The 26,987-nt window shown below is 43.5% G+C and overlaps 1 protein-coding gene across 2 annotated transcripts in view; it reads left to right on the top strand.

Annotated features, from left to right (window-relative positions):
- Positions 1-24,439, top strand: part of SCUBE2 (signal peptide, CUB domain and EGF like domain containing 2) — a 64,436-nt gene extending 39,997 nt beyond the window's left edge. For both annotated transcript variants that reach the window (XM_043580602.1, XM_043580603.1), the window contains 7 exons: positions 12,771-12,941; positions 14,836-15,003; positions 15,709-15,870; positions 17,878-18,075; positions 19,270-19,422; positions 23,360-23,439; positions 24,127-24,439. In XM_043580602.1, coding sequence (XP_043436537.1) covers positions 12,771-12,941; positions 14,836-15,003; positions 15,709-15,870; positions 17,878-18,075; positions 19,270-19,422; positions 23,360-23,439; positions 24,127-24,279 — 1,085 coding nt within the window. In that variant the 3' untranslated portion in view covers positions 24,280-24,439. The remainder of the gene's footprint in view (positions 1-12,770; positions 12,942-14,835; positions 15,004-15,708; positions 15,871-17,877; positions 18,076-19,269; positions 19,423-23,359; positions 23,440-24,126) is intronic.
- The last annotated feature ends 2,548 nt before the right edge of the window (positions 24,440-26,987 follow it).

The raw sequence follows: 26,987 nt of genomic DNA, 5'->3' as shown, positions 1-26,987 counted from the left end.
CAGCATTTGAACTACGCCAATTCTATTTCTCTGATGAAGTTCTAGGCAGGAGGTTTAAGGGTGGTCGGTCTTGAGATTTGTTGGTGAAGAAGAGCTGTTTTGGGCAATAATGTGAGAGTCTAGCTTTATAGGTAATCACTTTATAGTCTCACATTATAATAATCATGGTAATGATTTACTGAGTTTTCATCTGACACAAGTACGACATTAAGCACGGTATCTGTAGTATCTCCTTTAACCCAGTCATCTTACCAGGTAGGTCTTATTATCTCCACTGAACAGAGGAACAATCTGGAGCTCAGAAGGCCAGGTTCTTTGGCTCTAGATCCCACTGATGGTCTGACTCCAAGCCTGTGGTCCGGTCTCAAGTAAGGTGCATTTTGATAACCAGACCCCTCCAGAAAAATTGCTGTCCTTTCTCAAGTGGCATTAGAATCACAAAGCCCTGGAAATGAGGCTTGTGCTAAGGAGTAATAAGCCAGTGTTTTTCAAGAAGCAAAGCTGAGCCCAGGGCACTCATTCAGAAGAGTTGTGGGCAATAACCCCAACTCTGTTGCTTTCTCAAAACGAAGTAAAAATCAAGTATAAAATCAAGTGTAATTGTCCGCCAGGGGCTGGTTTTCAAATAGTCTTGAGTTTGATTCTAGCTAACTCTTTTAAAAAGAAAAAAAAATTAAGAAACAACCCAGCTGGTTGGTTTGTTCTCATTTAAAATTCTAGAAGTTCGTTTCCGTACCAAAATGGTGATGAGAGTTGGCTGTTGCTGCCCTACTTTACGGAGTGAGTTGCAGAAACTGTCAGGGACAGGCAGACCAGTCTTCCTGCTGGCCTTTGAGAGCTAAATTGCATCCCCTTTCCCCATTTGCTATTCTGGTAGAGAGAGGCCTTACGGGCTTGCCAGGGAGCTTTGTGGCCAGTGAAGAAATCAGGCAAAACTAAAGTATTACTAATACTACCATGGCTGTGCTCCCATGGAAAAGGCTCAAGAACGAGGATCAAGAGTTACTTAAACAGAGGCCTCATGACCATGACAACTTGTGAAAGACACTTGGTACGGGGTTTATGTCACTGTTGTGTGTATTAATGTGTCCTGAGATGCTTGTCATGCTAAGTTAGGTTGAATTTGTTGTTGAGAGGCAATGTGTCTTGTCTCAAGAGCTCCCTCTAGCAATGGATGAATTTTGTAGCCCACATGGAACCAAATCAGGTTCACCCTGACAGCAGTGTTGAAGATTTTACCATGTAGAGAAAACAGCACAAAGAATTATCAGTGAAATTTCTTCCTTGGTGAAGGGAGAAAGTGTGTATAAGAAGGGGCTGCATATGTTAATTAGAAAGGTTTTTTTTTGGTTTTTTTTGTTTTTTTTACCCAGAAGACACATGCCATGGGCAAAGGGGCAGGGAGTGAGTGAGGGGGGACAGGGGGAGCTTGTCGTATGTTCCTTATATTCCTGGATTATTTGAACATCATAAATCCCAAGCTTACTGGTATTTTCTGAACTCTGGATGGTATATATAGTGGAGACATGCCTAGGATAGTTCTTTTTGGAAGTTACTTTCAATGTCAGCAGAAAGGAGCTCCCAAAAACATTTTGAGTCACTGGGAGGACAGATGGAACCATTACATTTTTCCTTTAAAATATTTTTTATTTAGTTTTCCATTACCAAATTAGCGTATGTTTCAAGTGGTACAGAAATGTATACAGTAAGGGTAAAAGCTCTCCTAATCCTACTCTTGGGAAAGAATCCCTGTCAACAGGTTGCTATGTATTTTTCTATATCTGTTGTTATATGCACATAAAAATGAAATTTTATTTATTTAGTAAATATTTATTGAGCACCTACTGTGTGTCAGGTACTATTCTAGGAGCTGGGAATCCAGTAATGACACAAAAAGGCAAAAATCTTAGCCTTCCTAGCATTCACAATTCTGGAAGAGGAAGACAGACCACGAACCAATAAAGAAGGAAATGCATGGTGTAGTGGATGGTGATAAGGGTATGAAGGGCAAGCAGGGAAGTGGAATAGAAAGTGGCAGGGAAGGGGGAGGGCTGAGGAGGAACATACTCTCCCCTAATGTAGACTATGGTCAGGGACTGTGGTTGTTGCAAAGTGTCACTTGGACAGAGATGTGAGAGATGGAAGAAGCAAGCTATGGGGATATCTGGGGGAAGAGTCCCAGATGAAGGAAACAGCAAGTACTGAAACCCCAAGGTAAGGGAAAGCAGGCCAGGAAGATAGGTGGGGGAGGGAAGGTAAAGGGAGGATGTCAGAGCAGTAGCCAAGGGCCAGCCCAGGTGGGGATGGAAATCTGGGTGAGGGCTCTGACTCTGACTCTGAGTGAGAAACAAAGTCAGCGAAAAGTTTTAAGCGGAGGAGTAACAGGGTTTCTGACTCATGTCTTAAAAGGATAACTGGCAGCTATAGGCTGATGTATGAAAAAAACATTTTAAAAAAAATGTATCAATGCAATTTGAATAGTGCTGGGTTGTTTCTAAAAATAGAGTAGATCATGAACATCCTTCCATGCTAATAGAGGAGTTAAGTTTATTTCTTTTAAAGCTTCCTAGTCTGTATTTGTTCTAAGATACTAGTATTTATTAACCATACCCACATTGGTGAACACTTAATTAAGCTGTTCCTAATTTTTTTAACAACAAAAAATGCTGCAGTGAATATCCTTTTTTGTGCACGTGGCCTGTAGGTTTGAAATGTCATAGAAGTCTACTTCTACCAAGTTTAACTTGTTTTTCTTAGATTATTAGTAAAACTGAGTATGCTATCATACGTCTGTGGCCATTTGGATTTCTTCTTCTGGGAATATCTGCGTTCTTTGCCTATTTTTCCACCAAATTGTTGCTTTTCCAATATCACTTAAAAAATAAATGTTAAAGTCCTAAGTTACATCAAAGAACATAATCACTTCTGACCAATAAAACACTTTATTTATTGTACTTATGTTTGCATAGAAAGGTCTCATTCATTTGACATTTAAGAACTTGGGGGACAGTCTGCTGCAGGTGACCTTTGTACCATCTGTGATCAATTCTAGCTTGATGTCAAAAAAAAATAGTGATTACATTCTCTGAGGAACAAATTCCTTAAGCTCCATAAAATTCACAAAGCCCTTTATACCTAAAGAAAAAATAAAGATGACATGGATTTCTATTTTTCTTTCATAGCCATTTATCCTTTTATAAAGGATGGATTATTTAAGGAATATACTTGCCAAAATATATATTTTTATATTTGATTATTCTGAAAACTTGCTGAAATTTTTAGAAGACACAATCCAGACAACTGGCAAACTGGGAATAATTTTGTGCCTGAGTTCTTGAGAGAAACTGAGAAGGTTTAATTCAACTTTCAACAGCAGTAACATTCCTCTGCAGCAATTGAGAAAAATTAATTCAAGCAATATTTATTGAGATACCACTCTGAACTTAGGATGAAGCAGTGAACATAATGGGTGAGGAGCTTGCTGTTATGAAGTTCACATTCTAACAGAAGGATATGGACAATAAAAAAGTAAAGAAAAAAGTAATTTCAGAAGTTAAAAATGCTATGAAGATAATAATACAGAGGACAGAAAGGAGGAGGGATTACTCTCCACAGTTGTTCAAGAAGGCTTTCAGAGCAGGTGACGTTTGATCTAAGACCTAAATGAGAAGGAGCTGGCCTTGTAAAGCTCTGATGGGGGCAACGGATGTTCTGGCTGAGGAGGGATCACCAAGTGCAAATGGCCTGAGGCAGGAATGAGCCAGACATTTTCTTCTTAATTATTTCAGAATTGAGAAATTATTTGGAGTTGAACACGCAGAAATTTTCTTATCTGTTTTAAATCATGGAAATTATAAAGCTTATATTAGCAATATGGACCAATATTAGACCAATACTTATCACACAGACTTGGTAGGAAATTCTTTTATTTTTTATTTATTTATTTTTTTAATGTAATTTATTGTCAAATTGACTAACATACAGTGTGAAAAGTGTGCTCTTTGTTTTTGGGGTAGATTCCCATGGTTCATCGCTGACATACAAACACCCAGTGCTCATCCCAACAAGTAGTAGGAAATTCTTTTCATTAAAAGAGTTTAAAAAACAGAATTTGGCAAATGTTGACATTTATTGAGCACTTACAATGTGTTTAGCACTGTGCTAAGCACTTTACATATATTATGTCCTTCAGTCCTCATTGCAAGTCTCTTTTGCATCATGCCTTTTTTACAGATAAGGAAACTAAGACATAGGGAGGTAAGGAGTTTTGCCAATGTCACTCAGCAAGTAAGTGGCAGAGCCAGGGTTCAAATCCAGATCTGTCTCAAGAGCCTGTATTCCTCTCTCAGTGTGAATGCTCTCATTTCCGGGTACAGCCTGTGTCGTGTGATTCTCTAACTCTTATAGCACTCATATAGAGAACCCACAATGGGCCAGCTCTGCAGTGGGTGCTGAGGAGGCCTGGATAAATAAGACACAATCCCTCAAGTCACCCTTAGCCCTCCCAGGGAAGAGTTAGAGAAGCCTTCCCCAAAGGGAAGCCTTCACTGAGTTTTAAAGGATGCACAGAGGACATGTAAATGGGGAGGAGTATTCCGGCAGAGGAGTAGCGCTGGGGAATGAGACTGAGCAAGATGTGCCCCTGGGGGTGGTTGACACCTCAGTATTACCAAACCAAGAGCACAAGGTAGGATGTGGTGGGTAGCTAGGCTAGTGGGAAAAGCATGCAGGTCATGAGAGACCTTGAATATGTTGCTAAGGAGCCTTGACTTTATATCTAGGTGACAAGGTGCCATTAGAGGGCTTGTAATCAGAGAATGTCCAGGTCATATTTGTATTTTAGAAAGATTTCTTTTACTGCATTGAGAGTCAGGATCAGAGGCAGAAAACCCAACTTGGGAGGCTTTGAATGCTTTGCATGAGAGATGTTGAGAATACGAAGGCACTAGATGGAGTAGAAAAGAAGCGATGGATTCTAGAAATACTTAGCAGGAAATATGAGTAACATTTGGTAATAAATTGGATTAGGGATTGAGAAGAGGAAAAGTCAGTGTGAGCTCAGAGGTTTCTGACTTGGCCTTGATCCTTCATTTCATTCCCATAGGTCCTTAATCTCACCCAGCCCTGTTGCATATGCAAGGAGGCACGAAGAAAAAGCCTGTGGGTTGGTTGAATGGCTGGATGAATGTGATCACTGGGGAAGAAATAATCAGAAAAGATTTATAAGAAAAACAGAAAAAAATAGGCTCTTGAGAGAGCATGAGAAAGAAAGAAAACTCAGAAAAGGAGACTAAAGGCTGAGTTCTGAATCAAAGATGCTAAGAGGAGTGCTGGGAGTCAAGTCAAGGAGGTTTTGGAGTCAGGGAGGGAAGCAGTCTGAGAAGTACTTTAGTATGACTTTATGCTGTGACAGGGCTGAAGCAGGGAGGAACAGAAGGCAAGGGAAGTAGTTGGGAGGTTATTCATCTCTAGATAGGAGATGGTGAGGATCAAAGGACCCTAGTGCCACAGAGGTGAGGATTAGCAGATGGACAAAAGGGACACAGCCGCAGAATGCTGCAGCTGACTGATGGGGCAGGGAGGAAATGGGTCTGGAATAATAACTGCGTGCGGGATTGCAAGGGTTGGAGTCTTGGTGCCTAGGGGAGTAGAGATGCCATTTAAAATTTTTTTTCCAACGTTTTTTATTTATTTTGGGGACAGAGAGAGACAGAGCATGAACGGGGGAGGGGCAGAGAGAGAGGGAGACACAGAATCGGAAACAGGCTCCAGGCTCCGAGCCATCAGCCCAGAGCCTGACGCGGGGCTCGAACTCACGGACCGCAAGATCGTGACCTGGCTGAAGTCGGACGCTCAACCGACTGCCACCCAGGCGCCCCTAGAGATGCCATTTATAAAGAGCAAAGCCAGAGGGGTAGGAAGGACTGGGCAGGGAAGGGAAGAGAAGCATTCCCTTTGAGCAAGTTAAATTTGAGTTGCAGCAAGACTTCCAGGCAGCGATGTCCATGAGCTTCTGGGAGGCTAGGAAAATAACTTTATCTTATCATGTACAGACCAGCCCTCCTGTCCTGCATCTGTTCACACATACTCTGACCCACTTCTTGTAAAAATGGATGAATAGCCCATGCTCCTGCCAAGGTCAGCTTCTCCAGTTGGGCTCCGGAGCCCATTTGCTTTCACCTTCTCAAGAACATTGCTCCTGTTATTGTCCCCAGTGACCCCTCATCTCATAATTCTTCCTCTCTGCTAGATCATTTCCAACAGCACACAAACCTATCTCTTGTCTGAAAAACCAAACAAACCCTCCTTTGACTTCATGCCTCTCTCCAAATACTGCCTCATTTCTTTGACCACCCCCCCACCCCCAGAGAGCCAAACGCCTTGAAAGAGTTATCTAAACTTGCTGTCTTTGCGTCCTCCCCTCCCATTTTCTCCTCAACTCTAGTCAGTCTGGTTTTTGTTCCCAACCCCTCTACTGAAACTGCTTTTCCCAAGAAAAGCACTATTATGCTTTTTGAACCACTTTTATGTTACCAAGTCCAGTTGCCAACTCTCATCCAGGTACTTATTTCCACTCCCTCCTCCTGGAAGCACTCTCTTCTCCTGAGTTTCAGACACCACACTCTTCTGGCTCTCCTCCCACCTCAATGGCTGCTCCCTTTTTATTTTACATGTTGCTTCTCCCCTAATTTTTGATCTCTAAACATCAGATATCCCAAGGCTCAGTCTTCTGTCCCCCATCTTGTATCTTCGCACTCTCCTACATGACCTCATTCGCTGCCAGATCTTTAAATACCACCATGTGCTGGTGACTGCCAAACTGCCCTCTCCAGCTCTAACCTCTCTTTTGAATTATGGACTTCTTTATCTCAGGGTGTGTTCAATGTTCTTTACCACACACACACACACACACACACACACACTCACACAGTGAAATATTTTTGAATTTATGAATGTTTATGTAAAAGTCACATACTTATACTATTGGCTAGCATATTATGCTTATCATAAAAGATAGAAGAATGAGTTACAGATGAAGTAAGCAAAATTTAAAAATAACTGGCCAGCATCTTAAGGTACCATATTTATAATTTGGAAAGGTTCATTGCTAACAGTAGTGCTTATAAAGCCATCTTTCAAATAGTCTTTTTGTGAGTTGCTAGTGTTTTGGCTCAACTCTTGTCAGGTCTGATGAAATCATTACTGTTTCCATCTCTTGATGTTTGACAAAGAACTAGTTCGGTAGTGAAAGGCATTTCCACCTGGCTCTTCCCTGCTGTTTACCCATACCTGCTCAGTCCAGGGTTTCTGTATGATTGTATGAAGCTGCTCTCTATTTTGTGCCAGTTAGCTTGGTTGAAACTGGATAATAAAATCAAGAGATCTATTCAACTAGGCAAACTGTAATTCTCAATACTTTGAAAAGAAGCAAAGCAGTCAGTACCTTCCCACCTTCAGAGCTGTGGATGCCTGTTTTTCCCTTTCCTTGGAGACCTTGTTACTTCATATGTGTCTCTGACTCATGGAGATGTGGACAGACTGTGGGACCAATCTTATACCCTACACTAAACCAGTGAACCTTTCTTTATTTCTTATTTTTTTAAGGTAAAAATTAATAGGCATAGATGGGAAAATGCTTTGTCCGCACCCAGTGGATCATTTTGTAAACCCCGAGGTGTAATATGCTACCTTGGAGACCAATAGTAAAACCAATGCCTTCTCAATGTCAATACTTGCATGGCCAACAGACATCTTAAACTCCACAAAACATTTTATCCTGCTCCCTCCTCCCTCCCAAGTAAAACCTGCTTCTCCCTCATCTCAGCAAATAGCACTTCTATTTACCTCATTGCTCAAATTGAAAACCTCACAGTCTTCTTGACCTCTCTCATTCTTTCATGCTTCTCATCCAGTCCATTAGCAAATCCTATCATATCTGCTTTCAGATTATATCCTGGATCTACATAGTTCTGTCTTCCTCCATCATTACCGCTCTATTCCAAGTCACTATCATCCTGGGCCCAGTCTATTGTGACAGGCTCTGACTCGTTTTCCTACCCTTGCCTGACTCAGTGTGTTCTCCACATAGCAGCCATACGATCTGTTAAAACATAAGTCAGATCATGTGGCTCCCCTATGCGAAGCCTCCAATACACCTTGTGTAAGGTCTAATTTTCTTACTGTGTCCTTCAAGAACTTATGAAATCTGGCCCTTGCTTGCTTTTTAGAATTCCTCTCCTATCACCCTGACCCTTTCACTGTGTTCCTGCTACACTGGCTTTTTTTTTTTTTTTTTTTTTTTTTTTTTTCCATTAGGCAGTCCCATCACAAGGCCATTTCCCTCATTTCAGTCTGGTCTCTGCTCAGAGAGGAAAGCCTGGATGCTCTTTAAGACAACATATATACAACCCCCACTCCACCACTCTCCTACCTTCTTACCCTGTTGCACTTTCCTCCATTCATACTTACATCTAGGTAGCATTCTACTATATATTTATTTATTTGCTTACTTATTGTCCCTATTCTCCACTAGAATGAGAGCCCCCTGAGGGCAGGACCTTATCTGTCTTCTCTGCTATACCTCCAGTTCTGTTTAGAACAGTGTTTAGCACATCATTAATGCTAAGCATTTAACTGAAGTAATGAATTTTCACAGGGACAACAGATGAAATCCCAAGGATAGCCACCAACATTAAAACAAAAGACGGCAAAGGGCAAATCTTTGGGGAAATATTTAAATCCAGGGCAAAAGAGGCCCTCTGAAGGAAGTGACATCTCAGCCCCAGTTAACTAGGCAGGAAGAGAACACAGCATGCCTTGGGGAACCCCCCGCCCCCCCAGAAAGGTGTCAGCTGCACTCATCTCTCTGCCCCAACTCTAAGAACGTTTTCAAACAGCAAACCTGAGCACACACCAGAAACCTGGATGGGTGTGACAGCTCAGCCTCTCAGCCCCACAGGGTGCTCTTTCCTGTTATTCTGAACAGCTCCTTTAAAAGAGCTTCAAACCAGAATCCCAAGGCCACAGCATTGTCTTAGCCTCTGAGCTGTGACAAAGTAGCAGCTCCAGAACACCCTGGGAATTGGCCTGCGTGGGCAGCTTGTGGCTTTCCTTCAGAAGTCAAGGCGTGCCTCGTAAGAAAACAAGTCAGATGCTAGAGAGTGACCTCTTTTATTAGGTTCACCATCTTCACCACAGAGAGACCATAGTGTTTGTCCATAGCCTGAAATACTCAAAGGCCATAGTGTTGAAAAGAGGGTGAGCCTTCAGGTCTCTTTGTCGCCATTAATCCTGGTCCCTGCTGGTCTCTCCTTTTTGCATCAGAAAAGCTTTCTTGTATTTTTTTTTTTTTTAATAGGGGGAGAAAACAGCTGTGTGGGATTTGAGAATGGGATTTTAATGGTCACTGAAGACACACAAAAGCTTTGCTGTGATCGTGAAGTGTTCTGGGGGCAATTGACTCCTTTGTCTGGGGCAGCAAAACAAGCTGGCTGCTGGAGGAGAAAAGAGAACCAACTGGAACGTGTGATTGAGGCCTCTTTAGGCCAGATCTTCAGCACATTTGCAAAAAGCTGTTTTCAGGCATCTCTTCATGACATTCAGCATCACTTTTTACTGTTTAGCTCATTTTTCCCTTGTGAAAGAAACAAATTAATTTGGAAGGTGCTTGGCAGGAATTATTTCTGTAGGTCTTTCTGGAAGGAAAATGGAAACTGTGAGTGACAATATGAGTTTGTTTGTGTGAAGCAGGCCTTTCACTGGGAGAAAAAAGAACCAGTGCCCTCTTTTCTGCAGGGCAGCCCAAGGGGCCATTTCTCAGCCCTTTGCTCAGTTGGAAAATTGCAACAGATGTGGGACATTGTGAGGCTTCTCAAAATGTAATCTTGAAAAGGCTTTGGGGGGTTTAAATTGTTCTAAGGAAGAGTGGAAACCCAGAGCAGCAGGAGCCCATCCAGTTACTCATTCCAGTGAGAACCAGAGCCATTCCTGTCCATCCATGGAAGGGATCCGTTTTCCAGGGCAACTATGATGGAACAGACTGTGCTGATCTGACTCAAAGTTATGATTCTTGGGGCTTTGAAATCATTGCCGCCGTCTGGTACTTTCCCTCTAGGCACATGCATGTTACAGAAATGGAAATGGCTTGGCTGGAGGGAATCCGGACAGACAGCCCAGGTTTGATTTACTTTCTGCCAGACTTCATGACGGTTGACTTGGTAGAGCCATGAAGGAGTTACTCTGTCACTTACTGGCCTGCTGTAGGCCCATCCTAGGTCAGTCAGGAGGGACACAGGATAAGAAGTCAGGAATTCCTAGTACATAATCCAGCACCACTTTTCATGGGAGATGAACTGAAACCAGAGTCATTATGGAAACCACTATCCAGTGGTTCTCCTATTTGAGAATTAGGTCTGGAATTATAGGCTCTGTCGGCCACATATCTGTACATTAGACTCATTATAACGTTTGCCAGGAAAGCAAGAGAGCTTGGTTCACTTTCAATTTTTAAAAAAATATGATAAAATTAAATAAAATGATACTATGAATGTTATAAAAGACAATCCAAACAATATTAAAAAGTATTAAAAATTTGAATTTAGAGTATACTTTATTGATTGATGACATTTAATTGTAGAAATAATATTTGAAATATGGTATATTTTGGCTTATTATGATTTAGAAAAAACCTCGTTTGGGTTTTTTTTTCTTTTTTAGATTTTGAAGTGAATAATGAAAAGACATTTTTATTAATGGTAATAGAGAGCCTTGCCATGTTTAACCCTAAAAGTATAAATGCAAATTGCATGAAAACAGATATTCCTCCTCACAGACATTGAAGAGATATGATAGCTAATTTTATCATGTGACATTTTATTTTCTATTTCTTAGCAGCTTCAGTAGAAAAGAGAATGTGTTGAGGTGCCTAGGTAGCTCAGTTGGTTGAGCATCCAACTTCGCCTCAGGTCATGATCTCATGGTTGATAGGTTCAAGCCCCATACTGGGCTTTGCACTGACAGCGTGGAGTCTGCTTCAGATTCTCTGTCTCCCTCTCTCTCTGCACCTTCTCCCACTCATGCTCATTTGTGTGTGCACTCTGTCTCTCCCTCTCTCTCCCCTTCTGTCTCTCACAAAAATAAGTCAACATTAAAAAAGAGAGGGGAGCCTGGGTGGCTCAGTTGGTTAAATGTCTGAGTCTTGGTTTCAGCTCAGGTCATGATCTCATGGTTTGTGGTTTCGAGCCCTGAATTGGGCTCTGTGCTGACCGCAAAGAGGCTGCTTGGGATTCTCTCTCTTTCCTTCTCTCTCTGCTCCTCCCTTGTGCTCTCTTTCCACCATCACCCCTCAAAATAAATAAATAAATTTAAAAAAGAGAGAGAGAGAGAGAATATGTTTATTCTAGTCAAGGTCCCCTAATGCCACATAGAGAATCCTTGGGAAAGGCTTGAATTATGATTCCGCACTTTTGTTAGAGAACTTTCTTCCCCTTAAATCCAAGACTCTTAATCTCACTGTAGGTGTATTTCACAGACTAGCTGTGGGACCTTGGCCAAATTATTTCACGTCCTTAAGTCTCTGTTTCTGTAAAATGTAGTTAAAAATAGTACCTAACTCCTTAGGGTTGTTAGATCTTAAGGGTTGTGTTTGTTTGTTTCTTTGTTTGTTTGTTTGTTTTTAAGTAGGCTCCATGCCCAAAGTGGAGCTTAAACTCATGACCCTGAGATCAAAAGTCACATGCTTTACTGACTGAGCCAGCCAGGCACCCCTATAGGGTTGTTTTGGGGGATATGAGATAATGTATGTAAAGATTTGGGCATGGTTAACAGGAGATATTAAGTACTTAGTAAATGTTAACCATGAGAAAGGCTATTTTGATGGTTATGATGATGTTTGAATATGATATTAAAGAACCCAATTAAGCATGTTTATTTTATATTTATATTCTAAAATAAGATATAAATCTATATTTAATAACTACTAATACCAGAAATAAAGTCAGAAGCATAGTTTATTAATTTCCTTGTAGTTTAGTCTTTCAGGAGACATTTACCATGGTTTCCTCTTTATAATATATTAATTTGATTACAAACATGAAGCGTGCTATGTTGGAGAGCTTATTGGTAAGACTTTTGAGATCACCCTCCTCACAGCCACCAGAGAGTGAATGTTTCAATGGTTCCTCTACCTGAAGAATAAAATCCAAATGCCCGGCATTCAAGAATTTTTAAAATCTATCCTAAACTTCCTTTCTTCCCTCTCTTCCTATATGTCAAGCATGACCTTTTATGACCTGCCCCCTTTTCTTCCTGGGGAGATCCTATTCATCCTTTAATGTCGCACACAGATGTGGCCTCTAGGAAGCCTTCAGGGATGCCATCAGCCAGAATTAATAGCACCCTTGTTTCTATTCCTTTAGCGCTGGGCCTATGTTCAGTGAATGATTTTCACTTTATAATCCTTCTGACAGCTCTGTGAAATAGGAAAAGTCATCAAGTGCTTGTGCTCAAAGATAATTAAGACCACTGTGATCTCTGCTTCCAAGGAGTTCATGGTCTAGGGAGAGAAAACCTGCAAACACCTCTAACAGTGGGCCATAGGGATCATGGCAGAGGGGTGTGCACAGAAAACCCAAAGGTGGCACATATTCTGTATTCAGGGGTTTGTATGAAGGAGTGTGGGGTCAATGCCATCTGTTTACTGTTATCTCTAGCATTCTTCCTTTCTTGGCCTCTATCCCCTCACTGACCAGATCATTTCCCACTTTGGCTAGTCAGTTGCAGGGCTGGGACATATTATGATGGAGCACAAGAACGCTGCATTTTATGTCCAAATGGAACCTTCCAAAATGAGGAAGGACAAATCACATGTGAACCGTGCCCAAGACCGGAAAATCCAGGAGTCCTGAAGACTCCAGAAGCTTGGAATATATCTGAATGTGGAGGTAAGGGTTCCATCTGCTCCTTCTTATTCCTCCGGTCTCCAATATTGCTTAGATGGAAGGTGTTAAGTAATGTTTCAGTACAGACAATGCATACTGCACCATGGGCTTCCTATGGGCAGGGACCACATTGGGTTTATCTTTGGCTCAAGTGCCTACCTTGGTGCCCAACACATGCTGGGGTGATGCTCACTTGGACAAATAAATGAAAAGTTGATAGAAGGCATTGTCAGAAAAGAAGGTGTAAGCGTTGCTAATGCACACTTTACTCACTATAAATAAATATACCTTGACACCTGAATGATCTCCCAGTGTGTAGTGTTACAGTGGAGAAAGTGGTTCTCACTGTTTGTCCAGTTTTGGTCTCAAATTCATACCGTATTGATTTTTAAGGAGTAACCATTTGGTGACTTTGTTAAAACTCTGTGAAGAGTTTTTCATGTCCCTTATGTTAACTCTAGAGCCAGGTTGATTTAGATTTTTGTGGGCTTATTTCCTATTTATTTTATTAATAAAATAATTTGATTTTTGATTTTTGATTAAGTGGCCAGCTGTATTGATGCTCTGTGGGCTCACATAGAAGGTGTGATCTGACACGGCAGTTTGTAGGTGATGTCTGTGGTGGAGAGCAGGTGGCCCCTGCCTCTCCTCCCAGTGACTCCCAGAGTCAGCTTTAGTTCCCACCTACATGACTCCAGACTCAACTGTGGGATCTTTCAAAGGGTTTAAAAATCAGAGCCTCAGACTAACTGCATGACTCCTACCATATCTTTGGCCTGTTATGAAATCCTAGGACCAACTGTGGGTTGATAAGGAAGCACTTTGGAGCATCTATTTATACTTGTATGTGACCTTATTAAGATATATTTATAATAATAATGTTAGTAGTAATTATAATAATAATAATTGCTAACATTTATTGAGTACTTACCTATGCCAGGCATAGGCAAAGTATATTACATGAATTAGTCCTCTGCTTGTTGTATCACTACAACAACTTTATGAGGGTCAGGTAATTCACTGAAGGTCACACAGCCAAAGAGTGGAGGATCTGGCATCAGAACATAGGTCTGACAGATTCCAGACTCTTCCCCTGGGTGTGTGTTCATTAAATGTCATTATATCTAGAACTTATAGGTAGAAAGAAGACTGTGAAAATTAATAAGGGAGAGATCAGCAGTACAAGAGTCAACAGATTTTCATAATACCTTGGCAATGACAAGCTAATTCCTAAAGAACATGTGCTTTTAGAAATCCTTTGGTTTATGGCTGTGCTTCTTGCCATAAACTTAAAAAATAATAAAGTAAGGTGCTTAAAGTCCCTCTGGTGCTTAAAGACCCACTGGGTCCCTCTATCAATGTGGATTCGATTGGTTGGATTTAGTAGGGGGAGTCCAGGGCACACTCTAGTGTAAGATGTAACTTAGTGTATATAATTGATAAAACAGGGAGACTCTTTCTTTCATGACCAGAGAGTCTTTATATCACTAGGATGTAGCAGCTGGGTAAGAGTGTACTTCTGGGACAGATTACCGGATTGATTCCAGAGCAGAGAACCCTCTCTGGGGGCTCCTGCATTGCAGGGGCTATCTGGGCACTGTGTAGTCCTAAGCCTTAAGCAAATGCAGGCCTCATCCCAACTTTGGAAGCAGTTAACACTTGGCTCCTTGGTCTCCATCTTGGCACCATGCTTTGTAGCTCTGTGTGTAAACATCAAGCACTCACATGCCACCTACTCAGGGTCAGTGGCAGGGCAGGAGAGGGCTCCTCTCACAGAGGTGGGAGCTCAGGTCAGCATAGGGCAATAGGTCTCACCAAGTTCTGAGCTCATCTACAGAGAGATGGGAAAGGGTCTGACCCGGGGGCCTTGCTCACTTAGGGTCATTGGTTTCCCCAGGTCTGTGCCAACCCGGTGAATATTCTGCAGATGGTTTTGCACCCTGCCAGCTCTGTGCCCTGGGCACATTCCAGCCTGAGGCCGGCCGTACTTCCTGCTTCCCCTGTGGAGGAGGCCTCCCTACCAAACATCTGGGAGCCACTTCCTTCCAGGACTGTGAAACCAGAGGTGAGGACTTGGCAGCTTGCTTTTTTCCAGAGCTGAATTTCCCTTTTGAGAACTGTGGGGGCCTGGTAAAGCTCCTATAAGGCCAACCCAGAGGTGCCTTGTGTGGTGTCCCAGTAGCTGAGAGGTCAGGTCCCAGCACCATCCACTCCTGCAGGATATACAAGGAGCATGGGAACTCCCTAGATGTGGTCTCCCCCAGCCACCTGGCCCCCTTCAGACAGGGCTGACTGGTCTGGGAGAGGTGAACAGGTTTTATGCAACAGGTTCTTGGCTCCTTCTTTCCAGCCTTCCTCCCTCTCAGCCCCCTCCCTGGCCCCCCTCCCATATAGGTCCTGCCCTTCCCCAGAGACCCACTGCCACCTCTCCCAGGACCTGGCATCAGTTAAGCACCCTCACAGCTCACAAGCGTGCTTTGCATGAGAACTCAGGCTGTGCTCATTTATGCCTGACTCTGCATGGACTGTAAACTCTTTGAAGATACACCCATACTTTGTTCCCTGTGTATTTTGCTCAGTGTCGTGAGTCACAGGTCCCACCCAAGCTGGCTATTTAGGGAATTAAGTGTTGATTAGCCCCAGATTAGTAGGAAAGCAGTACTTCATTTGGGCATACAAATTTATTTCACCAACTGTGAAAACTTTTATGTGACCGTTGATGAAAACACAATTTTTTTTTCATTTTCTCCACCCTCCCCCGACCCCACAGTTCAATGTTCACCTGGACATTTCTACAACACCACCACTCACCGATGTATTCGTTGCCCAGCAGGAACATATCAACCTGAATTTGGAAAAAATAATTGTGTTTCTTGCCCAGGAAATACTACCACTGACTTTGATGGCTCCACAAACATAACTCAATGTAAAGGTAGGTCTCTCTAAGGCTTTCACAGTCTTGACCAAGAGGGAGGTGCCTGGGTCCACCTGGGACTGGGGGGGTTGGTGCAGGGGTCCCAGGTGCCTTGAGAACCATGAGGACACGGCTAACCCAGCTCAGGCACTGCAGGTCAGCACCATAGGAGAACCAGGCTTGGCTCCCAGGTACTTACTTGTGTTGATCCTGGCTACTTCTCTGGGCACATTGACAGGCTATGCTCGCTGAAATTTCCTCCCACAAGCAGAGTTTCAGTTCAGCAAACATTGTTTGAGGACCTGTCAAACGCGAGGCCCTCCAAGCAGAATAAGTCCCTTGCCCTGCAGGCAGCACAGGCTGTAGGATTGAAGAGGAAAGAGCAATTAACTCTGCCTAGAGAGATGAGGGAAGGCTTCTGGAAGGCATGAGAAGGTTTTGATGGAGAGGGTGGGGGGGAGAGCAGGAGAAAGATCTTTATACCCAAGACCACAGCTGGAAGGAAACACACACTCAGAAAAATGAAAGGCTTTTTGAGAGACCCCCTGGACCTGGATCATGGAATGTCTGAGTGGAATCTGAGGCAGAGCAGGAAGGGAAGCCTTGAATGCCACACAAAGGAATTTTATTTGTGTCTTGTAGGAATGGGGAGCAGATCATTCAAGGACTTGTTGTATATTTAGCTGGTTGGTTGGTTTTTAACCATTATGTAAAATTCTCCACTAAAGGTCAGAAGTGAATCTCAGCTGACTCATTGTCATTAACACAGTGGTGTAGGGGAGCAAGGAGGCCTTCCCAAACTGGAGGAGTTTGGGATTGAAGTTCACAGTGTTAGAAAATTCTTCCCTGTACCCAGATGAAATCTGTTTCCTTGTCCTCCCATCCCCAACCCTTCATTGGCCCTTAGGAGCCACATGGCACGGATCTTCAGGCTGTCCTTCAGACTTGAAGCTGAGTCCTTCTCAACTCCATGGCTCTCCCCACTCCACCCCCTTCCAAGAAGACATTTTTTCTAGTGGGAATAATAATTCACAGTTACAGGGCACCTGGGTGGCTCAGTTGGTTGAGTGTCCTACTTTGGCTCAGGTCATGATCTCATGGTTCATGGATCCAAGTCCCACATCAGGCTCTCTGCCTACAGCATGGAACCTGCTTTAGGATCTTCTGTCTCCTTCTCTCTCTGCCCCTCCCCCACTCACACTTTCTCTCTCAAAAATAAATAAACATTAAAAAAAATAATTGCCAGTTACAATTAGAGAGGAAAAAAATAGTCCCTTCAACATCCTCTCCTGCACAGGTGCACCTGACAGTTTTATACAATAAGCCCCTTGAGGGCAAGGACTGTGTCTTTCTCATTTCTGAACTCCCAGAGCTTTTGCTAACATTTATTGGATGAATGGAGATTCAATGGCTGAGGGGTGTGTGTGTGTGTGTGTGTGTGCGCGCGCGCGCGCGCGCGTGCTCCTGATCTTTGCTCCCAGAGGTGAGTATCCAGCAAGCCCCATATTGACTGAGACCTAATTGGAATTTTCTTCTGCACCAAAAATAAAATGTGGTCTTGACCAGAAAGAAAAGAGAAAAAATATGGCTATCATAAATTCATCAAGGTCTCTAGGAAAGGGTCACATATCCTCTAGTTAGCAGTCAGCTCTGTTCTCCCTATTTTTAAAGACTTAGAAATTCTATGTCATGGGTTCCCCTGGCACCTAGACTTTGTAAGCAAAATATTGAAAACCAAATTCATCCTTTGTTTCATGAATGCCTTCCTCTGATCTTGAGCACCTTCAAGTTAAAGAGAAAATGGTAACTCAGAGGGGAACTCAGTGGGGTAAGCTCTGTGTGGGAGTTAGTGTAGTTAGGCTCCCACGGGCGACCGTAAGCATTACAGGACACATTAATTCCTGGGATGGTGCCATTCCTCAATGGCAAGAGGATGCAGTGGTTCTCCTCAATTGAGCTGCTGGTGGCCATGACAGAATGATGAAAATGCTGTGCCTTCATAACTCATGGCATTTCCTCTTCCAGACAGAAGATGTGGAGGGGAGCTGGGAGATTTCACTGGATACATTGAATCCCCAAACTACCCAGGCAATTACCCAGCCAACACGGAGTGTACATGGACCATCAACCCGCCGCCCAAGCGCCGAATCTTGATTGTGGTCCCTGAGATCTTCCTGCCCATAGAAGATGACTGTGGAGACTACCTGGTGATGCGGAAAACCTGTGCGTCCCCTCTCTCCCCTCCCCTCTAAGGCTAGCATGGAAGCCTGCTGGCATGCTCCCCAGCTTTAAATGTGAGCAGCAAGGCTAGAGTGTCACCTTTGTATTAGAACAGAGATGGGACATGAGTTTATAGTGTTTTCCAAGAAACAAAATTTAGACAAACCCAACTTGAGGCCTCTTGCTGAATCCCAGAGGTAGTGATTCTGCAGGTCAGTCTCCCCCCCGGGCTCGCCGGGGACCCTCTTCCACAACATCACACAGAGGCAATGAAGCTCATGGAAGCCAGGCCCCAGACCGTTGTCTCACTGTGGGAAGCCACTCATGGCTTTGGGACTGACCGAGGCTAAAGTCATAGTCCAGCCAGGAGGGACCCTTCTCCTATCCTGACGCATGACCCAGTGCCCATTAAGGGACACTGCCAGCAACACAACTTCAAGGCAGTGTAGTGAGTGAGCTCAGCAGGCAGACTGCCTAGACCTGAACCCAGCTTCACCTTTTGTTAGTTCCATGATCTTGGACATACATTCTGATTCTTTCTGCAACTCCTTTTTCTCATCTGCTAAAATAGGGATGATAATAGTTGCTACCTCATAGGGTTATCATGAGGAATAAGTGACTTCATGTACATAAAGCACTTAGAATAATAATGACACATGGAGCCATTGTGTTTGCCACTCTTATTAGTGGTTACAGTGTCTGAAGTCAGGTGTGGGTTTGAATCCTGAGCTATCCACATACTGGCTCTGTGACCCTGGGCAAATGCTTAAACTCTGTAAATGAGTTAACAGTGGCACTGACTTCCTATGGCTGTCAGAGGATTAAGTGAGATAAAGTCCATAAAGTGCATAGTGCACCACCTAGTCTTTGGGAGCATGCGGGGATTGGGGGTGGTTATTGCTGGATGACAGCAGGTAGCTCTGGAATTAGACGGCCTCTCCTTAGCCCCTGCAGTGAGCACCGCAGCCTGGGCTGCTGCTGTTTGCCTAGCCATGGGCATTTCAGTTAGCCTTCCCTGGGGGCTTGCAATCACCAGTGGAGTCCACTCAATTCCCAGGACTTTGGCTCCTATGAGCTGAGCCCAAAGAGCTCTGGAGCATAACTTGTTTTACGGTGTTTTCCTTGAAACAATGAGTGTTCATTGTCTGCTGCTCAGGATGAGTCCTGAACCTTGCCCTCTCTAACTTCCCTTGGCAGCTTCATCGAATTCTGTGACAACATACGAAACCTGTCAGACCTATGAACGCCCCATCGCCTTCACCTCCAGGTCAAAGAAGCTGTGGATTCAGTTTAAGTCCAATGAAGGGAACAGTGCCAGAGGGTTCCAGGTCCCGTATGTGACATACGATGGTAAGCGCTGTGAAGCTTGGGCTGCTTCACAGAAGCAAGGAGCTTCTCTGCTTTCAGGAGAACCAACTTCTGGGCCAGCTGGTAGATTGCTGACAAGCACACGTGCTCAGAAAGGCAGGTGGAATAAGGAGAAAGGACACAGCTGACTCACATGTGTCAAATTTTAAACAAGCATTTGGGGACACTTACTACAGGGATGAAAAGATGTTTTAGAAAATAAGTAAAAGTGAGCATGGCTTGGTGGGGAAGCACATGGGTCAGCCTCGACCTAATCTCTTCAGTGACTTTGTGTATGTTACTTACCATCTCTAAGTCTCATGTTCTTAATGTGTAAATGACGATAATCATTAGATCTAACATGGCAGTTAAATGCGATAATCCACAAAGGACTTGGTGCAGTGCCAGGCACATAGTAAATGCTCAGTAAATACTAGCTAATTATGACTGTGACTTTCATTACATGGAATCCTGAGGAGCAGGGGAGAAAGACCCAAGTTCTGGTCCTGTCTCTGCTACGAATTTTCTGTGTAATTTTGGGCAAATCAGATGACTTCTCTGGTTTCATTTGCTTCTTGTTAGGTGAAGGGGTGCCCTGTGTGAGCCCTGGGGGCCTACCTGGGTCTGGGACTTGGTTGATAAACATTTACTTAAAATACAAAATGCACTGGAAAGAATACAGCAAAATCTCAAGAGATTTGGGCCTTGAAAGAACATATGAGTTGTGTGTGTGTGTGTGTGTGTGTGTGTGTGTGTGTGTTTTGTTTTGTTTTGTTTTGTGTTTTTTTTAATAATGGGAAGAACATTAGTTAGAGAGAATGATCTAGGCCAAAGGATAGAGTACCTGGCATGTATGGGGACTGATTAATGGCCTGATTTGGTCAGTTGGTAGGGTGCATGGGGCTTAGCAGTGAGAGATAAGATTAGAAGCGTGTGGAGTTGGGTGGTGAAGGGCCTGGAGTGCTAAACTCAGAAGGGTGGACCTAATCTTACAGGGAGCCATGAGCCATTGAAGGTTTTTACACAAGTGCTGACAGTAGATGTTTTGGACAGATAGTATTCTATGGATTTTATAAAAGCATTTCACATTTATAACATGTTCCAAATCCAGGATTATCAACTCTGTGCCTGAAACCATGCCAAATCCCTCCTGATAAGGGCTCTTAGGATCAGAGCCCTAGGTGGACACAAACACCTCCCATGTGGCTCTGCTGAGAGAGACAGAACACCTCGTCTACCTGAAAGCAAACAACCAACAGCCCCCTTGCCCCCAATCTGGAATCAGTGAAAGAACCAAAAAAGACACGGAGACTCCAGAATAAACATCACTAAAGCTCACATCTTTTTGCTTGGCTGTTCTCAACTCTACCTTTGTGATACATGAAAACACCTTTTTTTTTTTCTTCATTTTCTCAAATAAAGAGTTGTAGCTTGAACAGGGAAATTAACATAAAGCTGCTGAGGCCCATGAGAGTGTGTCTTATACATGTCACAGCAGATACTAGTTGAAAATTGCTGTTAGTAATATAGAAGCCTTTTAGGTCTTTACTCAGAGCTTATTTCATCTTTTTTTTTTTTTTTTGAACATATATTTCAGACAAGCTTGATACCTGGTTTCCAAGCCCGGAAGAATAGAAATCACATTTAGAAGGGGCAAGTGAGGCTGCTACAGAGTGGCTTACTGACCACTGGAGGATGGGGAGAACTGTAGTCCCGGCTAACTTGCACTGAGTACGTGTACTGAGTACCAGGCATGTGCTGAGTGCCTTTGACACCGCACAGCCCTCATAATTGCCATAGACACGATTCTTTCCTGATTCTATGGACAACACCACTCAGGCTTAGAGAGTAACTTAGACTAACTGGCCTGAGGTCAGGAGGACAAAGTGGCAGAGATCTTTGGGACTCCAGGGCCTGAGTTCTTACCTATGACTCTTGACTGCTTTTCTCATGACAGTTGTAGCAAGGGATAAAACACGTAGTTCTTGATAGTGGAGGGAATGTTTTTAAAAGACAGAAGTCTGGGGTGCCTGGGTGGCTCAGGTAATGATCTCATGGTTCATGAGTTCGGGCCCTGCATCAGGTTCTGTGCTGACAGCGCAGAGCCTGCTTCGGATCCTCTGTCTCCCTCTCTCTCTGCCTTCCCCAGCTTGTATGCTCTCTCTCTCAAAATAAATAAGTAAATATTTAAAAAAGACATCAGTCTGGGAGCATTTGGTGTGGTGGCAAACAGTGCTTCAGTTCTCTCTTACACTAGGACATGGCATAGCAACTGGTCCTCCTAGTGGTGAACACCCATCATCAAGAGGAGCTAGTTCTCTGAGGAGGAGACTCTGCAACAAAGGAATTCAAGATAAACATGTACTCTTACTCATATTTGATATTCACTAAAGTAGAAGAATAAGAAGGAAGATACCACATGAATAGAGCACCAGTGAGGTTGAACCTATATTAAATTAGTAATCATGAGAACCATACGATAGTTAATAGTTAATAAATGTTCATTAATCACCACTTGACTAGGAGAAACTTTTTCAAGCACTCTTTCCACATAGTTCCAGTGATGTTCTTATGATTTGTTTGTACATGATATGCATACAAAGAGCCATTCTTTTCAGCCTGGAATTTGGAAAAGATTGTGTTTTGCATGTGCTTGGTTTGAATTATGACTAGGAAGTAGGCTAGACTTTGAAAGGTGGGGATTCAGATTTGGAGACAGCTTACGTTGTGTGCACTGCATTTACTATGTACATCAGCACCAAAAATTAACAAGAAAATGAACATAGCTTTCTTCCCTCTTTAACCAATGAAATTCTCCCCATCCCCTCCAAAAAAAAAAAAAAGAGGAAAAAAGGAAAGAAGAGTCTTGCTTGGTACTAAGAAGCTTGATTGTTTTACATAATACAAGGGCAGAGAGAAAAAAGGGAGGACAGAAGGGAGAAAAGTAGAGAAGAGAAAAGCCCTGAGGCTGGTGGACTCACCAGAGAGCAAGTATAGACGGAAGAGATGAGAACCAAGCTCTGAGCCCTGCGACCCTCCCATAGTAAGAGGTCAGGGAGAGGAGGAAGAATAGCAAAGGAACTTCAGGCAAAGTGACCAGTGAGGTAGGAGGAAAACCTGAAAGCATGGTATCCCGGAAGCTGAGTGAAGAAGTGGATCGAGGAGGAGGGGTGACTAGAGACTGAGTATTGACAATTCTTTTGAGTAGTTTTGCAATAAAGAGGGCAGAAATGTAGGATGGAAGCTGAGGGAGAAATGAGGTCAAGGGGGGAACGTTTTTGGGATTGGAGACATAATAACATGTTTACATGCTGATGGGGAAGGCCCAATAGAGAGAGAAAATGTCATCATGTAGGAAAGAAAGGGCAGAAGTACTGGAACAATGCCCTTGACTTGGTGAGAGAAGATGGAGCCAGTGGAAAAAGTGTAGGAAGGGTATTGACTGGATGCACAGAGGGTTCATCCAAGGGAAGATGGAACAGAAGAGGTGGGTGCAGAGGCTGGTAGGTGAGAGAATGTGGGAGTCTGTGGAAGTTCTCTTCTGATCACCTTCTCAGTATCACAGTGGTCACTGTTCTGATAGCAGCTGCAGAAGAGGCACTTCTCAGAACCTTATTTAAAAATGAAAGAAAGGGGGCGCCTGGGTGGCTCAGTCGGTTAAGCGGCCAACTTCGGCTCAGGTCACGATCTCGCGGTCCGTGAGTTCAAGCCCCGTGTCGGGCTCTGTGCTGACAGCTCAGAGCCTGGAGCCTGCTTCGGATTCTGTGTCTCCCTCTCTCTGACCCTCCCCCGTTCATGCTCTGTCTCTCTCTGTCTCAAAAATAAATAAACATTAAAAAAAATTTAAAAAAATAATAAAAAATTTAAAAAAATGAAAGAAAGAGTGAGTTTGGAAATAACTAAATCCCATGAATGTCAATCATGTCCTTTATTCCAACAGAGGACTACCAGGAGCTCATTGAAGATATAGTTCGAGATGGCAGGCTCTATGCATCTGAGAACCATCAGGAAATACTTAAGGTGAGTACATAGTGAAGGTGGATGCTACAGTCACCCATGGAGCTCCCAGGCACCACTGGAGGAAGGTTTTCCTTTTGCTCCATGTTGCCACCTTTCAGACACCAAGCCTGCTCTGGGCTGAGGTCAGTTTTATATCTTCACCAGACTTAATTAAAAAAAATATTCAGATGGCTTTCTTCAATGTTGTCAAGTGAAACTGTATTTTTTTTTTTAATTTGGAAATGTGTGGAGGAACAGTGGGAAACTTGCTTACTCTAAATCCAAGCCAGTGGCAAATCATGGTTCCATGTTCACTCTCCAAATAACTGAATATCATTGACTCCTTGTTTATCCTTCAAGCCTAAAGTCCACCAAATTTTAGATGCTTATAAGTACTTATCAGACACTTGCCATCTCACTAACCCTGTAAATATTCCCCAGATTCCAGTGTTGCATCTCATCTGGTTTAGAAAAAGAAAACCATTTTTTATTTATTACCCTTTCCTTTATAAAAGTAACCCATGTTTTTTGTAGATACTTTGGGAAAATAAATACTGGAAAAGAGATAAAAATCAGAGGAAACAATTTTCACTAAGTGTTTTCAGCTCAGCAACCTACTGTCCAACACTGGGACATTATAGTTCCATTGGCAAAATGTTGGAATGTTTAAGTATTTTGGCCCAGTAACAAAACTTGTGTTCTTTTTAGGATAAGAAGCTGATCAAAGCTCTGTTTGATGTCCTGGCCCACCCCCAGAACTATTTCAAGTACACAGCCCAGGAATCCCGAGAGATGTTCCCAAGATCTTTCATCCGATTGCTACGTTCCAAAGTGTCCAGGTTCTTGAGGCCTTACAAATGAGCCGGGCCACGTGCCACTCAGTGCCATGATCTGCCTGTGGGCTGCTGGGATGCAGCCATCTGCCTATGCAGCCAACATAGTCGGATATCGCTGCCTCCAGTAGCAGTGACTCATTAGAGTTCAATTTTTATAGATAATACAGATATTTTGGTAAATTGAACTTGGTTTTTCTTTCCCAGCATTGTGGACATGGGCTATGAATGGCAGTGAGTCCCACCATCTTTCACTGCGGTGGGTGGATGTCTTGGGGACATCAAGGGCTGGCTGAGCTGGACGTTAGTCAGCTCAGGTGAGACTCACCTGTCCTTTCTGGTTCTCACTCCTCCTCAAGGGGGCCGTGGTGGAAAGGAGTCCACAGAAGGGGCTGCCTTACCTGAAACTTCAGCTTCCTCCTTCCCAGTCCTCCCTAAGGGAGCCCTCTGCACCCATGCTGTGACCAGGCAGAGCAGGAAAGAAGGAAGGGAGGGTGGGAGAGCCCTTCAGGCATCATGCACCCACCTGAGACCCAGGAGGATTCTGTTTCCCCATAGCCTTCTCCAGCCTGTGTGACCAGAGCTTGATCCCAGGACCCTGGGTTCTGAGCAGTGATCATTTAAGAATACTTAAAGCAGAAAGAATTAGAAATAAAAAGATAAAAACTAAGCACTTCCACAGATGTAATAATGTGGATCTATGGACGATGGCCTTCCTAGTTGCCAGCTTCCACTCTGCAGCGAATGCACAGTGCTGGTTTTAGCACCTTCAGCTGTGCCTTCAGATGCTCCACTGGGCCCTGCATCAGGGCCTGGAGAGTTCAGGCCAGATGTGATCTCCTTGGCGGATGAGAATCACCCACTGTTATGAAAAAGAGATTTCACAGATCCTGAGTCACTACTGCCAAGGGTGCTACGTCTCAGTGGGCTTGCCTCCACAGGTGTCTGAGGGCCACGTGGGCCACTGTGCAGCCAGCCGGTTATGTTTGCCTTCCTTGCCCACTCTTCAAGGTCAGGCACTGCCGGAGCTCTGAGGACGTGAGCGGCACCACTAAGGGTGGGCTCGTTCTCTTAGTCACCACACCACCGCCAGGAGCAGCTGCACAAATCCCCGTCTCCAGGTACTGCAGAATCACATTTGGTTGGCACAGTGGGGACTCACAATCATTTTCTTCCGCAGAATCTTGAATTTTCAACATTACTTAATTTGTAAAAATTTAAATCCATAGACAAAAATCTCATTACAGTGAAGAAAAAAAGAATCCTATCAAACAAGCTGCCATTTCCCTAATGAATGGGCTGAACTACACACACCTATAGTGTTTTGTTACTTCAGTAACAAACTAACTCTGTACACCAAAGTATGAAAAAATGGTTAGCAAATATTTTTAAAGAAAACAGACCCTATTGGGAAGCTCTCTTTTCACCTCAGTTGTTGTTTTTTTAACCTACTTACAACATTGATTAAAAAAAAATACCCTAATCCAAATTTTCTTCTTTATTTGCATGGGTCCTAAATACCCATTTCCAAATTGCTTTTCAAAAATGTGAATATTTTCATTTTTTACAATCATCATCAAAATAAGCACTTGGAGTTTGTCATACAAGGACTTCGTCTACATTTCTGAGTCTCATCATAAGATGAAAATTCAAATGTAATATAACCTGAGTCAGTGACCCGATCCATGTGGAGGAGGGGTGAGCTGAACTGTGCCATCCTGTCCTAAGCACGTTAGTAACTCTATGTTCATGACTGTGTGATGCTGTATTGCTGAGGTCACAGGAAGACTAGGGATGGAAATGCACTGTGGGCTGAGACCCCACACGAGAGCTGTGCTCCTGGTATAAGCATGAGCAACTGAGGTCCTCCCTAAGCTTCCTCTCTATCCCCGTCAACCACCCTGAGAGATGTTGTGGTGGGCTGGCTGCCTGGGGCTACTGTTGCTACCTGCTAAATCAATCAATATTTATTGAACCTCTGCTCTGTGTCAGGTACTGTTCTGGGCCCTAGGGACGCCCAGTCACAAGGCAGACAGGGTCCTTGCCCTCATGGGACTTACATTTTAGAGGGAGGAGATAGTCAATGACTAAACAAATTACCACAAAAAAGTATCAGCTAGCATTAAATGTTATGTTGTAGGTTAATGTGACACATGACTGTGTCACTACTTTAGAATTATGGATTATGGATGTCCTTTCTGGGGAAATGACATTTCAAACTGAAAATAGCCAGAAGGAACCAGTCTTGGGAAAGAACAGTCAGGGCAAAGAGTACTCCAGAGAGAGGGAAACCAAGTGCAAAGGCTGGCAGGCAGAAGCCAGCGTGTGTGGGGGTCACAGTCCAGTGAGGAAGCAAATGGGATGAAGTGAGGCCAGGGGACTGGACAGCAGCCAGAGCACATCAAGCTTTGGAATCCAGAATGAGGGGTTCGGGTTTAATTCTGAATATGTTGTGAAGCTTTTAGAGGGGTTTAAGCAGAGGAGTGGGATGACCCGATTTATGTTTGTAAAAGATCGTTCTGGTTACCATATGAATAGATTTCAGAAAAAGGCATGGAGGCAGAGAGCCATTAACAAACTATTGCAACCAACCAGGCAGTCATCCAGGTAGGAGATGAGTTTGTCTGCGTTAAGGATGTAGAAGTGGAGATGTGAGAATAGTTTCTGGACATGTTTTGGGGCAGAGTCAAGAATTCGCATGAGGATTGGATGGAGAGGAAGGGAAAGGCAGCAACT

The sequence above is a fragment of the Prionailurus bengalensis genome, chromosome D1, assembly GCF_016509475.1.
Source record: "Prionailurus bengalensis isolate Pbe53 chromosome D1, Fcat_Pben_1.1_paternal_pri, whole genome shotgun sequence".
Taxonomy (NCBI): Eukaryota; Metazoa; Chordata; class Mammalia; order Carnivora; family Felidae; genus Prionailurus; species Prionailurus bengalensis.
This window is presented reverse-complemented; position numbering and strand designations above follow the sequence as displayed.